Here is a 13104-nt window from a genome sequence, read left to right on the forward strand (position 1 = left end):
GAGGAAATGACCACGGGAGAATGGGAAAAAGCAGAAAAAGGGTTCCGGCTGGAACTGCGACAGGTCCAGACGGCATATCAATTAGATTGATAAAAGTTCTAGGCAAAACAAGCTAATTGAAACTAAGGCATGTGATTGACCGGATCATTATGGGCGGGGAGGTACTAGTAATGCGAAACTATCGATAATACTATAGATAGTATCGATAGTCGCCAAAAATTTGACTATCGATAGTAAAAAAACTATCGATAGCACTATCGATAGTTGCCTATCGAAAAACTATCGATAGTACTATCGACAGCCAACCATCGAAAAACTATCGATAGTCGACTATCGTAAAACTGTGTACTGTCGACGGTTTACTATCGATAGTTTTGTGAAACTAGTAGTTTGCGTCGATCCCTTCTCTTTTTGTATCGCTTTATTTTTTCAAATGGGACACCAACTAGCCCAAGCACTTACCACGGTGTGCAAAACTATCGAGTACTATCGATAGTCGACTATCGATAGTTCTGCGGCACTATCGATAGTTTTGGAAAAACTATCGATAGTCTTGATAGTCAATTTATCGATAGTTTTGCATCACTAGGAGGCACCCAGTGACTGGAAATTGAGCAGAAGGAGATTATTAGATAAGGGCAAGGGAGACAAAGACAGTATCAAATCATACCGACCAATCACACTAACTTCAGTAATATACAGACTATAGCTATGCAAATTGTAAAAGGGAGAGTGGAAGAATGGGGGGCAAAGAGAAAGCAGATTCTGGGGGAGCTTCACAACGGTTTTAGGAGGGATAGACGGCTAGATTATAACTTATTCGTAATCACTCAATGCATATAGATAGCAATGACAAGTCAAAGGCCATTATGGGCAGACTTTTTGGACATCAAAGGGGCATATGACAATGTGAATCAGGAAAGCTCTGGGACAACTGAAGGGATATGGGCTAGGGGGAACCATGGTTAAGTTTCTAGAACGGGTATATACGGAGAATAGGGTGATTATAACATGGGAAGCCGAAACTACAAGACCAGCAGCAATAAAAAGAGGACTTAGATAGAGTGGCCCATTGTTTCTTCTGGTCTTTATGATATACGTCAAGGAGATAGAAAAAAGATTAGAGCTGTGCAATCTAGGTTTTAATTTGCCGTACATGAAGGAAGGACATAAGGTAAATCAAGTATTGCCAGGGTTAATGTATACAGTCGACATTGTACTCGTATCAGAAAGTCGTGAGACAATACAGAATCTAATTAGGATTTGCAGCAGAAAAGGAGAAAAGTTTAGGCCTAAACTTAGTAGGGACAAGTCGGGTACAATAGTTTTTAACGACGAGAAGGGGGAACCCCTGGAGCTACAGGACACAGTGGTAGAACACGTAGAAAAGTACAAATATCTGGGCGTATGGTTAAATGAGGGAAAAAAGTATCTAAAAGGACATGAAGATATTGTAATAAAGAAGGGGAAACGAGATTCAGCTATTCTGAAACGCAGGGCAGTATGGAACTACCATAGATATGAAGTCGTTAGGTGTATATAGAAGGTGTACGTAACTGAACCCGCAACCTGAGATTTAAATACATTCGACAAGATAGAGCCGATCAGAGCATATCAGTAAAAAAGAGAGTAAAGGAAACTGAGAGGAAATTGTGGGAAGAGACAATGCAGGGGAAATCAGCTTTAACCATATACAGGGCACAAAAACAAGAAATAAAGAATAAAGTTGTACGACAATTCAGTGGGGAGCTCTTTGTTGTTTGAAGCTAGAACGGGGGTGCTAAGAACGAAAACATATAGGACTAAATTCCAAGAAATAGACACCCTGTGCGACGTATGCAACTGCGGAAGGGAAGCTATAGAACGCGTAATTTTAAGGTGCACGGGGCTTCGTCCCACCCTCTTGAGGGGGATGACTACGGATTTGGAGGAGGCACTGGGTTTTCCGGACATGAATGGACAATGGATAGGAAAGAATTGCGGTAACTAAGAAGAGATTGTAAGATTGTTGGAAAAGATCTAGGGAGGGGTGAAACTACAGGTAAAAATAAGCAAGGGTAGCACTTTAAAAAAGGCAGGGGGGTGTTAAAACAAAATTCATACAAATAAAAATAAATGATGAAATATTAGGCTAGGTGGCGTAAGCTGCCGCCCGCTAAAAAGGATAACGCCTTTACCATCCATCCATCCATCCGGAGGTTAAGATGGTCCGACGCCACTTCATGAAATCACGCTTGCTTGAAATTATATAATTTCTGAGCTCGAGATATAATTCTATACGGAGCGTCGGTTTCGGGATTGCTAACGGCACAAATAAAATATAAAGGTGTCTGGTCATTTATTTTTGAGGTGTCGCGTGCAGGGAAAAACACTTTTTATTAGAAAGTAGTGAAAATTACTCCGATTATTTTAGAGGACACGCGATTTCTAAAAAAAAAAAAATATATTGTTAATAGGAAGTTTTAGAATAGCGCACGCTAAATCTTTGCGTACGCAAAGAATATCGTCGTTGGCACTGCGCATGCGCCGAACGCTAACCACGTTTAGCGCATTGCGTGCGCTAAATTAGCGTGGGCTATTTTTCGGAAAATGCGTGAGTACGCAAAGAGTTTTCTGCGCTTCTCCAAGGAGGATTCGTGATGAGAAGTTGGTAAAGCACAGAAGAGCACAGTTAAAAAATGGCGGCTCTCAGGACCATGGCTGTGGCCGCTTTGGCGGCGGCGTGAACGCGACGTCGGCGGCATCCTCGTGACTGCGATTTCTAATACAGGACGACATTGAACTCGGTTTGGCAACGATCACGCGAACATTTCTCGGCGAAGGCAGCGAAGGTTCGGTGTGCGAAGGTCAGTACACCTCTCTTGCCCAGGCGACGCAAGCGGACACGGCCGGTCGACCGTTCGCGTCGCATTCTCATGTTTAAACAAATCGAAAATGTTACTCTGGATCAAAAAAACTTGTTTGTTTTTTTGTTAACATAGCAGCTTTTCGTTGCTCATTTTTAACACACACTACAGCGCACTATTGCAAACAACACTCACTCCTTACTTTATTTTTCTTTTTTTCTTTTTTTGCTTTGTTTTTCGTGTGTAAGGAGTGAGTGTTGTTTGCAATAGTGCGCTGTAGTGTGTGTTAAAAATTGTTTCTTTTCTCAAGTTACAGCATTTCGTGTGTGAAATAAAACATGTGACTGTACCTTGGTGGCGTTGCAAGCGGAAGATGCTTGGGTTTTTGCGTCGCGGCAGAGTAACGCTAATCTAAAACTCTCTTGCGTAGCGTGCGCTAACGCAAGCGCTAAATTTAGCGCTAGCGTGCACTAAAATTGCGTACGTCATTCTAAAACTCCCTGTCTAGACATACCGCGTATATCGCTATTATTTAGTGAAATATTGTTGACGTTTTGAAAGCCATTTAAGTGATTCCGAAACAGGCGTATTTTTCGTGGTCGATGTCTCGGAATAGCTCATTTCGAAATCGCTTTTAACTAAAAATGTGTCTCGCGACGTTTATATCGCGTTACAAAAATTAATAATTTGCTTTGTTTTATGAAAAGTTTTGCTTGGGGAATACAAATTGTATCTAGAAACATGAAAAAAATGTGTATTTTTTAGAGTGCAGTGCATTTTAAATTATTGGATGTGTACGTTTGGGCAGGTAAGTGTTTGTTCGCTTCGTATGCTGCCAGAATAAATAACCATATATTAAAGTTACCTTCGGATAAATATACCTTCGTTCTCTATTATATTTAGCGGAAAGTTTAGCAAAAATGTTTCCGCTAAATTTAGCGGGAAATGAAGCGATGATTTTCCCGCTAAATATAGCGGGTTGAGTTTCCCCTCTAAATTTAGCGTGGAATATCGCCGCTCACTTTAGCAGAGAAATTGTTCTGCTAAATTTAATGGGGGTGTCCTATAATGCAACGCGCGGTTACGCCGACAGCGACACCGCTCAACCCGGAAATGGGTGCCTAGGAGCTACGCTCGAAAAACAGATTACATTTTGTCTGGCCTCATATGAATTTCTGTTAATACTGCAATTCGAACACGAGCGCTCTAACCAATAACTAAGAAGTTAATTAACCTACCTCCCATGACAATTATCCTCTCATCTAGTGCCCACCGAGCGTGTTCGAATTAACATTAAGCACGCTGCATAATATTCAACTAATGTATTTTAATATGCCAAACATACTGAGCCCGATTGCCGGCAGCAACCTTGGATAGACCCCTTAAATTTTTAGTAGTTTGTAGCAGACTATTTAGACGGTCTGTGGGAAAAAGAAGGAAAAGTGCTGTGACAAAAAAAAAAAAAGAGGGAAACGAATGAAGGGTCAAACTGGAACAAAATGTATATGTTTCAAATATATTTGTTTGCACAAATCTTCACGCTTCAACTCTCCCGGATTCACCTGGCGGTTAGTTAGCACCACACGTGGAACCCACTAACTTTCATTTAGATAAGAAGCTTGTGTTGCGGATAAATGAATATAATGGCTTTTTCTACGCTGACATGAAAAATCCAAGTTAGCATTTTAAATACATTATAATAGCTAAAAAATAATAGTTTGTTTCTCCTAATGTGCATGCGAAGCCGAAGCTACAAGCGCGAGCACTTTTTCCTACACGATCCTAGCACTGTACGAGCAGTCATGCTTTGCAGGGATGCTGAAAGCCAGAAGCTCGCTCCTGTATAGCTTTTGATACGCTCGCACTAAGAGTGAAACGGTGTATAGTGTAGTGTTCCTTACAAAACGGGCCATAAGTAGTGACTTATATTTTAAATTTTCTTTATCGGCTTGGACTTTTACTCGGATCTTTGGGTCGTGAGACCCGAAGATCCGAGTAAAAGTCCAAGCCGTATTAAGTAAAAGTTTTGTTTCTGCATTGTACCGTATTTCATTTTATTTCATTTATTTTACCCTCAAAGCACCCGAAGGCATTACATGAGGAGATCATAAAATACACTGAAAGATGGTAGCAGAAAAGTGAAGAACACATGGCACAAAAACCAGTATGTGACAGATCGCGCAAACTTATTCACAGCTACACGCGAAAGGAGCCGATAAAATCAAAAGGACTTCAATAATTCCCCCAATCCACTTCTAAACAGAGAAAAATTTCGTGTGCTTACAGCATTTTCAGGGAACTTATTCCATTCATGAATGTCCAACACCAAGGGAGATTCGGAAAACTCTTTCGTGCGACGTAAGTCTAGGCTGATTTTGTGCTGGTGGTCGTGCTGTGGAAAGATTCGTTGCGGAGGAAGTAAAAGTTCACTTTTAATGTATGAATTACAATAATACATTGGATGGATAAAATTTAGGTGTGATACTTTGCGCTTATTGCATAGGTGATCGAGGCCAAGTCTGGAATTTAATGCTGAATCCTGAATGCTCAGAATGCACAGAAAATGGACCCTTCAGAGGTACCGTATGTTCGTGGAACTGAACTACGAGAGCTCTGTCGGGCCCCAGGGGTATTTTTACATATTAGTAAACATGCCCTAATTATATTCAATAAGACCACTACATGATGGAGGCTTCTCGGACGGCATTTTAAAATACATATAGAAAGAAAGACGAGTATTGCACGCACGCTCATATTTGGTTATTATTACTTCTGATAGCGGCTACTGCCGCCAAGGTGGTTTAAGGGTTTATTTCGAGGAGGACAGCAGCCAATAAAATCAGCCCAGCCGTAAAAAGGGCTTTTAGGGTTCTTGCCCTCAACATAGGCAATGCTGATAGTCGGCGGGGATAATTAAATTGAAAACACCTTAAAACATTGCACCTAAAATTAAAAACAAAAACAAAAAAAACGTGAGTTACATGATATCGGTTTTCCATTTTCGGAGTATATTTCGTGGTTTGTTTTGTGACATTTAATTTTAACTTTATTCTCGACCAATTTTTAATTCTAATTTGACGAGGAGATAATTTCCCAAGCAGTAGGGACCTGTGCGAAAGGTTTTTCGCAGATAAAAAAAAAATAAAGAAAAAAAATTTAATTATATAGCAGAACGGTCGACACGCCCAATTTGTTCACTATCACGTTTTTTCGTTATGCAGTCGAGCATGTTCGGGGCATCGTAAAAGCACACAAAAACGTTATCTACTGAAAGCCCAGGCGTTTCAATCGGCCTTCCTATGAAAGAGGAAGGCATATTGTGTACTTTTCGCAACTCAGCCCTCTCTCGAGCTCGAGGCCAGAAGTTCCGCGACGTCCAGCTCCGTGCCGAATAAGCATGGTCTGTCGGGAGCGACACTTCTTGAAAACGATTTTATTTCTTCTAGAAGCCTAAGACGTAGCACATGCATTTTGCTAACTTTTTTCCCGAGTTCTTGAAGGTGGCACGGAATCATAAATGAAACGAAGGACGAGACAAGTTCGTGCCATTAAAGTCTTTCGAAAGTTCGTGTTTCAGGGTCAAGCTCAGTTTCCGTGCTAAACACAAAAAGAGCTATGATTGCGGTTGAACTACGTCTCGTGCCGCAGGCTCGAAGCCGCGGTGTTCTGTGTTCAATCCACTTTTGCATGTAAGTACGCGACAAAGAACTGCTCCGAGTCGTTGTGACTTGACGACTCGACATGGAGCGTAGAGTTTTCTTTGACGCCAAAATCGCACGATTCGAGATTAGTTAATAAAAGAAAAAAAAAAAAGAAAACGAAACGGCACTAAGACGACTATTCAGAAGGGAATTTCGATTAAGAGTCTTCTCTGACTAAGAAAAGCGAGTAAATATTACTGACAAAATAAGCAAAAGATGCCATGAAGCGGGTTCACGGATACATATGATTTTTTTTATTTTACTTCCCACGATTAAAGTGTCATACAGCAGGAACAACTAGGCAAGCCCTCCTTTGACTTTGTGGTGGGATTGTCGTTAATTTATTTTGAAACTTCCCTGCAGTCTGGGCTAAGGACAAATACAAACTAAGAATTTGTTTTATTTATTTAAAGTGTATGAAGACCAACGACGAAAAATCTCGTTAGGTCACATACCAGCTATCGACGTAATTTATTACGCAGTCAGACTTACCTGTCTAGTCCCTATTGTCCCTTATCTCGGCGGTTGCTTTCTTCACAGGTGAACGAAGTTCGGAAAAAGGGAGGGAACGTCTTGTTTCTCAACACGGGCGACTACTACCAGGGCAGCCTGTGGTACTACTTGCTCGGCGCCGAGATCGTCGTCGAAGCCGTCAACTACCTCAAACACGACGCCATGGTCTGTACACTTCTTTATCGTGCCGGCAACGTACGTTCTATCCCAGAAGCATTGCCGATTCGGACGCCAAATTTCGCCTTGGTAGGCAAATTTAGAAGCACTGGATATAGTTGGGGCGTAAAGAACGCAATACTCCTATGGACTACAAGCAATCGAGACCGAAACCACTAAGGAGCAATATAGCTTAGAAAAATCACTTACAGCGTCTTGGACTACCTTACATGGTAAGAACAGTGCAAATTTGACGAAGTACAAGAGCCAGAAAGTGCAAAGACAGAGCGCTGACTATAAATTGAAGGTTTATTTCCCAGAAAACCAGAAATTCAAACAGAAGGGAAGGAATGCAAAAAGGAGGCCATAACATAACCCATAACAAGACTCCTTCCGCGCCATATCATTTTTACGCAGACCTTGCCATGTAAGGTTCACAAGAAAACGCAACCTTCTCCAGTCAACGTACACTTTATACGGAGAAACTTTACTCGTTAAAAAAGAAGCTAAATACTTGGGGGTAATTTTTTCTAACGATTTGAGATGGCTTTTACATGTGAACTACGTAACAGGGAAAGCTAGTAGAACGCTGGATTTTCTAAGGAGAAACTTCTCGCGCACTCCACCATCCCTCAAACAGACTCTCTATTTTTGTGTGTGAAGCCCATTCTCGAGATATATGCTTGCCTTGTATGGATCCATCTCAACAGTATCTCATTGATAAAATTGAAAGAATTCAAAACCGTGCTGCTAGAGTTGTGACAAATAATTGCAACTTTCGTAGCAGTGTCTCCGCAATAAAAAAGGATTTACAATGGAGATCACTTGCAGTTAGGCGTAAGTATTTGAGCCTAAAATGTGTTCAGAGTATTTTTTATGGTTTATCTAAAATTGAAAGATCACATTACCTGTTTGAGCCCTTTCATGTATCGCGCAGAGTAGATCATGACCAAAAAGTTCGGGAGTACACGTCAAAGTCGGATTTGTTTCGTAACTCTTTCTTCCGACGAACGATAAAACAATGGAACAGCTTGCCAAGCGAGATTGCTTCCTTGCTAAGTCCAGATTCGTTTTTTTTCGCAACTCGAGCATTGTCTCTGAACAATATATTTGAGTGTACATATATTATCAACGCATTTGTGTTTCTTTCCATGCAGACTAAGGTTGTTTCTTTTCTATGTATGTTTATATGCGTGTGCGATTTTGTATATTACTTAGCGTACTTCAGAATCAGAATCAGAATCAGTGTATTTTTGTCACAGCGCTTTTAACACACCATAGGTCATCAAGACACTTATGTGTCTTGATGACCTGTGGTACGTTAAAAATCCTTTTTTTATTGTATTGTGACTTCTCCTATTGTAATGCCCTCCGCCGCGCTGTAGGAAAGATATAAATAAATAAGTAAAAATAAAAATAAATTTAACAATTTTTAATAAACAAACATCGTACCCACCCGGAATACCGACGGCGCTGACACATTGGTCTGCCCCTATCTATAAAAGAAATAAAGCCGAATCGGTTTTCATGGAAGTTTTATTTCTGTTACACGCCGAGGTCGTCGAATCATTGAACGAAGGGACACAGCCTCACCTCCTGCAATGTACCACAAGTTGGCATGCGGGGAAGGAACGGAGAGAAAGAGAATGCTCTCTCGCTCTCATGTTCGCACATTTCCCCGTCTGAGCAATGTACACTCTAGCACAAATGTGGGGCATTTACACAGCACCAGTGGCACGTGGTATGAGGGGCGCGCGTTGGTTGACATCACATCGAAAGTCACGGGATCCGCCTGGGTTAACGACTGTGCACAGCCGATATAACTTCCGCGGTGCCGAAAATACCACCGGCACATTGTAGTTGTTGGCGGGACGGTTGACTTGGTGGGGAAGGACGTGAACATATTTCTAGCACCGGTCTCGATATTGGTTTGTGCCTAACCTTAGTGGTGATTCGACCCCTAAACATTTAGCTAGGATTTAATCCTTTCAACAGAACGTTTCCTCACATAAAGACAACCAACTCTGTCCGAAATCTTACTACAGTCCCATCCAATTTCGATCGCCCGCTTCACCAGCTTGAAATGCGCCGAATCATATGGCATTATCCCCTTCTCTGACCGTGGTTCATAAGACAAACAGATGTAAGATGGATCAAGAGTAAGCTGTAAGTAAAAAACAGAAGTGAAAAAACCTTACTCGTGGGAGTCTCACACTTTAACCCGGGGTCTCACTTTAACCCGGAGTCTCACACTTTAACCCTTAAAATAGCCCAAAATGTCCAAACAGACACTTAAGGAGCCAAGAGTCTTGCTGTCATTCCCACTTCTTCCTCTCGGTTTCTTATACCTTTTCTCCCTGACAACTTTTAACAGAGACTCAGCCACTTCGAGAACTGTCGTCACAGAGAAACCAAATGAGGTCAGCCTGGACACTTATATACGTAGGCTGTTCTCATATTTACGTCAGCATGGCTTCAACGATGAAGATCGTATGCCTGATGTAGCGATCGCCCCCTTTACCAGCTTAGAATCACCAGAAAAATCAAAGCGAATCATGTCTTCAGACAGTATGAAAATGGGAGAGGACTGTCGTATGGGTGTGTGCATGTTGCATTAGCAGTGTGACCATCGCTTGAGTTCTTGTCCTCGCTGAGCCACCGTCAGGTTTTCCTCGATTCCCAAGAGGGAGCGAGAATCCAATGCCAGGCTCTGGGCGCATGCAGACGCTGGGCAACCACGAGTTCGACAAGGGCGCCGAGGGGATGGCGGACCTGGTGCGCAACAGCACGGTGCCCATCCTGGGCTGCAACGTGGACTTCTCCGGAGAGCCGCTGCTCAGGGACATGCCGCTCAGGCCCTCCATGACTGTGACACGCGGGGGCCTCGAAGTGGGGCTCATCGGCTACGTCACGCCCAACACGGCCTCCCTCTCGCGACCGGGTGAGTAAGGCGCTTTCGTGGCTAGTCGGGGCTAAAGGAATTAATACCATCTAGAAGACAAGCGCCCCCCCCCCCCCCCCCCCCCCCGGCAAACGTCAGCACCGGTGGACTCACGCCGCACCCTCACGTCAACGTTCGCGACAGCTCGCATTGCAGCCTCTCACGACCAAGGCCGGATTAAGATACGGGCTAAGGGGGCTGCAGCCCTGGGCCCCAGGCTGTCAGGGGGCCCCATGATGGCCCCTGGAAATTTTAAATTGTTAGTCTTATTTTACTTAAGAAAGCTCAGACAGAGAGCAGAAGAAACACACCAAAGCGCCAAATCTTTTTTTTTTTTTTCAAGAGGGGTAGAAGGATGTCATAAAGTTTGCACCTCTAGACAAGCTGGCGTTTGTGAGCTCGTTGTACAAGAGCGTTCCAGAACAACAAAACGTAACACGACCTCCTATGCCCCTTGTTAAATGGAGTGTTTTCTAATTGAAACTCGATGGAAGGACGGTCATGGGGCTTTCTTTTGTTCTTAGGCCCCCTTGGCGTACTGTTTGGAGAGAACAGCGCAAAAAGGACGTAGGACGAGGTCGAAGAAACACACAGACAGGGCGCTGTCTGTGTGTTTCTTCGACCTCGTCCTACGTCCTTTTTGCGCTGTTCCCTCCAAACAGTATGTACCACCAACTAGCCCAACTACATGCCTTGCCCCTTGGCGTGTTTTGCGGACAATGGTGGGCAGGAAGTTTAGCAAGCGTCGCCGAAGACTACTCGAGCAACACAGATGGTTCACACATGTTGTTTTAAACCTTTTCGCGAAACTCAATCTGGAGTTTATACCTTGTTCCAGAACAATACGTTTTGAACAAGCAAAAAGGTGCCCGTAAATCATCCGGACACCGTCTCTATGACCACCAACAAACAGGCGTTTCAAGGGGCCGGCTCTTGCTCCTGAGACGCCCCTCAACAGTTTTTGATTTGTACTGACTGCAACCATGAGATATAGAGTCGGTGCCTGGTATACCAGTGCAACTGAACACTCTTACTTCCAGCGACTGATACGAATACTGCAATCGTTTCACCAACCTTTGAGGTATAAGCTTTTATTTTTTTTAACTTTGAGTCATACATCAAAATGGCCGCTGACGTCTAAATTACTGCATTTAAAAAGAACAAGATTACCACAAATTTGATCAAAACATTTTTCACATTCAAAAAGGCAGCGTGTAGCTACAACAAGAAAATATATTCTCTGTTCTCATGATAAATTCTTTAAATGTAAAGATCCTCGAACGACAGTGGTTGATGTCTTAAAATCGCACGCAGTTTCTCCTATGGTTTAAATGTAGAAGTGTGTGTTTTTTGTGAAACGAGGGTTCAGTTATTAGAAGAGCGTTTACGAAGTAGTTTGATCCCGATAAAGACTGCTTCAACCAGTGAAATTGCTTTCTTGCCTATATCACTTCCTTCACTGTTCACACTAGTAATTAATTACCAAAAAACTATTTAGACTTCCAATAATTGGGAACAATTACAAGAATAAGTGCTTTAGGTGTTCGTGACAGTTGTCGAGTTCCGAGGCATGGTCATTTGGGGGAAGCGAAATTTTAATGATAATTTTGCAGGTGTCTTTTCGGTTGCTGCATAACTCAATTCGTGTGTGATTAATAATGTCACTAGACATGTTAGCAAGAGGGTCACCTGTGTTACAAGTCGACATAATAATAAATTTGTGCAAACTGACCCGGGCATGTACTCTATTAATCTAGCTGTAATTCTAATCAAACAAGTTCAAGAACGCATTCAACAATTTAAACGGAAGCAATTTAGTTCTTTGTTTTTTCCTGTTAAGTTGCTGGATGTGAACAAAAAAGCTCAATATTTTCCGCAATGTTTATTTAATTATAATTTTGTATCTCAAAATTACTATATTATAGAGTGATGAAGCGGTTGATTATTTCCAAAGTAGATTCTAATCAACGATCGCATCCGTCTCATTGTCACCAAGGAAAACTTGAATTCCATTCAATATACGGATCTAAACAAGGTTCGACTTTAATCGTTAGATGAAACATATCCTGAGTTAACAAGTTAAAAAATGTACATATTTCCGTCCTCATCGTTACCTCCACCACCCCCATCATCGTAATCACTACCACCACTATGGTTATTATTAATACAATCGGTAGGGGCCTCATAACAGCCTTAGCCCAGGGCCCCCAAATGCCTTAATCGAGCACTGCTCACGACGAGCAAGGCGTTAGCACAAAGCGAAACCAAAGACGCACGCGTCTGTCGCATTGCGGCTAAATCGTTTAAAATAGATACGTGGTAACTTAGATAAGGGTTGTTCGTGTTATATGTGCACGAAAGGGAAGATACCGGTTGTCTAGTTCCCCCTGTCGGATATTTTCCTATCAATATATTGTCAAAGTTTAATCAACGAAAATTATGGGAGTCATATAACACGCAACCTAACCTCCACTGCTGCACCACCGTGTACGTCTTGGTGTGATATGGCATCATGATTGGCGAACTGTGGCTGCGTGCTAACCGTTCTTGTAAGCCCAGTGCATTATTTCATAAAATGAAGAGTGTATCACTTTACCATATCATTTTTAAAAGTCAGCTACGTTGACGACGCTCTCGTAAACACTAAAGCGATTATAATATAACGGCACATTGCTATAAAATGGCGAAAAGGAATAGCGGGTATTGATCTACGTCAGTATTTTTTCCTGGGCGAGGAAACCTCATGTTCTTGTCATGAGGCTCAACTTCCTGAATATAAAAGGCTGAAGTTGTCTCGATTTCATAGCTTACAAAGCAGCCATAGGGGATGTCGGTGACAAGGCTAAGAATTGCGTAGATGTTCCGCCTCCAGCACGGGGACCTCGCTGCCTCCCGCCGCACTTTGGGGCGCCAGTGGCCGAGGGTTATCGAAGGGACTCCACTGTAG

General features: G+C 42.5%; 1 protein-coding gene across 1 annotated transcript in view; it reads left to right on the forward strand.

Annotated features, from left to right (window-relative positions):
• The window catches only part of LOC8032723 (protein 5NUC), a 130088-nt gene that overhangs the window by 73135 nt on the left and 43849 nt on the right, over positions 1-13104 (forward strand). Inside the window, exons 2-3 of the mRNA XM_029976679.4 lie at positions 7088-7225; positions 9941-10157. Coding sequence (XP_029832539.3) covers positions 7088-7225; positions 9941-10157 — 355 coding nt within the window. The remainder of the gene's footprint in view (positions 1-7087; positions 7226-9940; positions 10158-13104) is intronic.

Source organism: Ixodes scapularis, unplaced genomic scaffold (genome assembly GCF_016920785.2).
Source record: "Ixodes scapularis isolate PalLabHiFi unplaced genomic scaffold, ASM1692078v2 PGA_scaffold2__306_contigs__length_199485367, whole genome shotgun sequence".
NCBI classification, from domain to species: Eukaryota; Metazoa; Arthropoda; class Arachnida; order Ixodida; family Ixodidae; genus Ixodes; species Ixodes scapularis.